General features: G+C 46.9%; 1 protein-coding gene across 1 annotated transcript; it reads left to right on the forward strand.

Moving 5' to 3' along the window:
• The first annotated feature begins 2890 nt into the window (after positions 1–2890).
• Positions 2891–3439, forward strand: LOC111529263 (prothymosin alpha-like). The gene has a single exon (XM_026449514.1). It carries the CDS (start codon positions 3023–3025, stop codon positions 3380–3382), a length of 360 nt encoding a protein of 119 aa, XP_026305299.1. The 5' UTR covers positions 2891–3022; the 3' UTR covers positions 3383–3439.
• Positions 3440–3555: the final 116 nt, after the last annotated feature.

The following is a 3555-nucleotide window of genomic DNA, read 5'->3' on the forward strand; positions in this document are numbered from 1 at the left end:
GCCTCCCAAAGTGCTGGGATTACAGGCATGAGTCACCACGCTGGGCCTGTGTCACATACTTTTAAACAATCAGATCTCATGAGAATTCACTATCGCCGCGACAGCATCAAGGAAGATAGTGTTAAACCACAAGAACTTGCCTTCATGATCCGATCACCTCCCACCAGGCCACACTTCCAACATTAGGGATTACCATGCAACATGAGATTTGGGCAGGGACACAGATCCAAACCATACTAGACCCCACTGAAAGTATCCAGTCCAAATGTCAGCTACTGGGAGTGGCATCTGGGCCCTTCCTGATCAGCCTTCTCCACTCAGGGGTGAGACTGACCACCATCATCTGGGTTTAAACGAGGCCTCCATGAGCCTCAACATTTGAAGCGGATTCCCTGAAGCCAGCCTAGAAGAGGGGCTAGAGCTGCCTCTGGTCTCCTTTCTACACTTCCACCCCTGTAAATTACTCACCTTATTCTCAGGGTTCAACTCAGACCAAATCTTTCCATAAGGCTGGCAGGAGGAGGACTCTGCCCTCATAAATGCTTAATTCATCTCACTACATTTTTAAACCAGGCCTTCATCATAAGAAGCAGCCAAGAAAGACATTTTATCCTAAATAAGCCCAAGCTTATTAATAAATAAGCCCAAATCAATATTCAGTATTGATTTACAATTCTCTGAAGAAAATGTGGGTGTAGGAACAGGTGGGTGGCAAAGCAGGGTGCAAGAAGAGCATTTTGTGGGGGAAACCCTGGCTGAGATAGAACAGATCCAGGCAGATTCCTCCTTATTCACAACCTCCCCCACCTTCCAATGCTAGACGGGAGCTCTCCGCCTCACTACCAAAGAGAGAGATCTGTACCTCCCCCCTCACCCTCTCGCCCCTGAAAAAACACAGTCTGTCATAGGTTTACAGATTTTTTTCTTTATTGTCAGGCATCCCAGGAAGGAGAAAGACCCACACTATTTTATCTCCTAATTGAAATCACCTCTGACGTTATCTGAACTCTGAGCTTGCAGATACATTGTTGTTACCGTTGGTATTTAAGAACCAGTGAAATTAAATGGTGTGTCCGCCAATTCCACAATTCAAGGCTGGACACTAAGATTAGCAATAACCTTATATTTCCATAAGAAATGTTTACACCTAAATGCCCCCTGCCAATGCCTATCTTTTCCTCTTGCAGGGATAAGAAAGCACCTACCGACTTTCCCTAAATTGGTGGACTTTGTCTACCAACAGGTACGAAGAAGAGAGGAGAACAGGCAAACTTGCAAGGTCTACCTGCTTTGCAAAAACAAAAGGCAGCCCAAGAAGTAGCCTCGTACTTACTCTCTTTGGTCTCATAAAAGATGTGTTTATTTCATGTTCTCCTCCAGCTCACGGAAGTCCTTAACAGCTCTGCCATGATGCTACTTGGGGTGAACACAGGTCTTGCCACCGTGGATTTCTGCACACACAACCATTTTGCAGCTCAGCATCCTAGCTCAGGCCTGTTCCATCACCTGAGAAGTTTATGACCCTTGAAAGGGAAGCACAGGCCCCACCATGCTTTAGTTTACCAAGGGACAAGATAATAGCAAAGGGTTCTTCTGTAATGCTGAGTTCTTTTATCAGTGATCAATGCCTTCCCAAGAAAAGCTATGAAGTCTCTGCTGGCTGCCATCTGGCCTCGACATGGCTCCAAGTTTCCATTTCCAAGTGCCAGTGTCCACAAAAGAACTTCTGTTTAAATTGGGGACAACCTGGGTGGTACCACCTGACAAACTGGATTTTTAATGAACACTTAGGACCCAGGAGAATTAGCTATTTCAGCTGGAGCTTTCTTGGCCAAAAAGCCGTCAAGGTCAAAGAGCCAAGCTTCAGCCTATATAGCAATCGCTTTGTGCAAGAAAGCGTGGACTGCTTTGAAACCCCCTAGCTTTCTCATGACCTCTCTCATTACCCTCAAAGGCAAGTGGCTGGTCCTTCATGCTAGACCAGGCAAGAGAGTCTTTCTGAACCACAAGACAATGTGTTAATGCTGCCTGTTTCTCATGGGCAGTCCAGCTTTCTGAATAACCCCAGCTATAGGCCTTCTGATGTAACTAAAAATAAACCATGTCTTCAGTATGAAACAAAGTCCAGGAATTCTGTTTCAAGTAGAAAAATGGACTGCCAAAATGTGGCTGGCACTTTCTTTAAATTATTAAGTTCCTGCAGGCCAGCTGACAGCAAATGTTCTCTCTGCCTTGTCATCTATTCCGTCTCCTGCTACCACTGCTAATCATATTATAAATGTGTGCACCAGTATTGCTGTCTTCAGACCCCAATAATTCTCAGAGAATCAGCTCTTGTTTAGCAGAAGCACATTCTCTTTTTCTCTATGAACTACAGAGTCTTATAACCTCACCGAACAGGGGCACAAGAAGTATCATCCAAGCCAAAAAAAATGTTGCGGTGGGAGAAGTTACTCCCAAACCCATCCAAAAATGTCTCATGGGGAGGCCGGGCTTTCATGAGAAGCCAGTCTGAAGGTTGCCAGACTAATTCAGCCTTATGTTTCCCAGAAAATATTTTGAAACTGGGTACAAATAGCATACATTTGGTTAGGTTGTGGAAGGGTTGTTGGACCAGGAGATAACATCAGTGGCTCCAGGGACTGGGTTACCTTTAGAATTTCCCCCTGGATAAGACAACTTGGACCCAAGAGTAACAGAGACCAGATAATGCCAGCCCTGCTCATTCCAAGACCACCCCTCCCCCTCCACCCAACACACACACACCCTCATACACACCCCTCAAAGGCCTTGCCTTAAATCCTGTCACTCCTTCTGCCAGGCCTGGGCCCATACCCCTGGGCTGGGGTCTTCTCTACCACTTCCTGCTATTAAACTGAATTTAGCGCCTCCTTGCTCACCGCAGCCGCCTCCGCCGCGCGCCTCCTCCACCGCCGCGGACTCCGGCAGCTTTATCGCCAGAGCCCCTGAACTCTCGCTTTCTTTTTAAATCCCCTGCATCGGGTCACCGGCGTGCCCCACCATGTCAGACGCAGCCGTAGACACCAGCTCCGAAATCACTACCAAGGACTTAAAGGAGAAGAAGGAAGTTGTGGAAGAGGCAGAAAATGGAAGAGACGCCCCTGCTAACGGGAATGCTAATGAGGAAAACGGGGAGCAGGAGGCTGACAATGAGGTAGACGAAGAAAAGGAAGAAGGTGGGGAGGAAGAGGAGGAGAAAGAAGAAGGTGATGGTGAGGAAGAGGATGGAGATGAAGATGAGGAAGCTGAGTCAGCTACGGGCAAGCGGGCAGCTGAAGATGATGAGGATGACGATGTTGATACCAAGAAGCAGAAGACCGACGAGGATGACCAGACAGCAAAAAAGGAAAAGTTAAACTAAAAAAAAAGGCCGCCGTGACCTATTCACCCTCCACTTCCCGTCTCAGACTTTTACACTGTTGGTGGGATTGTAAACTAGTTCAACCATTATGGAAAACAGTATGGCGATTCCTCAAGGATCTAGAACTAGATGTACCATATGACCCAGCCATCCCACTACTGGGTATATACCCA

This window comes from Piliocolobus tephrosceles, chromosome 1 (genome assembly GCF_002776525.5).
Source record: "Piliocolobus tephrosceles isolate RC106 chromosome 1, ASM277652v3, whole genome shotgun sequence".
NCBI classification, from domain to species: domain Eukaryota; kingdom Metazoa; phylum Chordata; class Mammalia; order Primates; family Cercopithecidae; genus Piliocolobus; species Piliocolobus tephrosceles.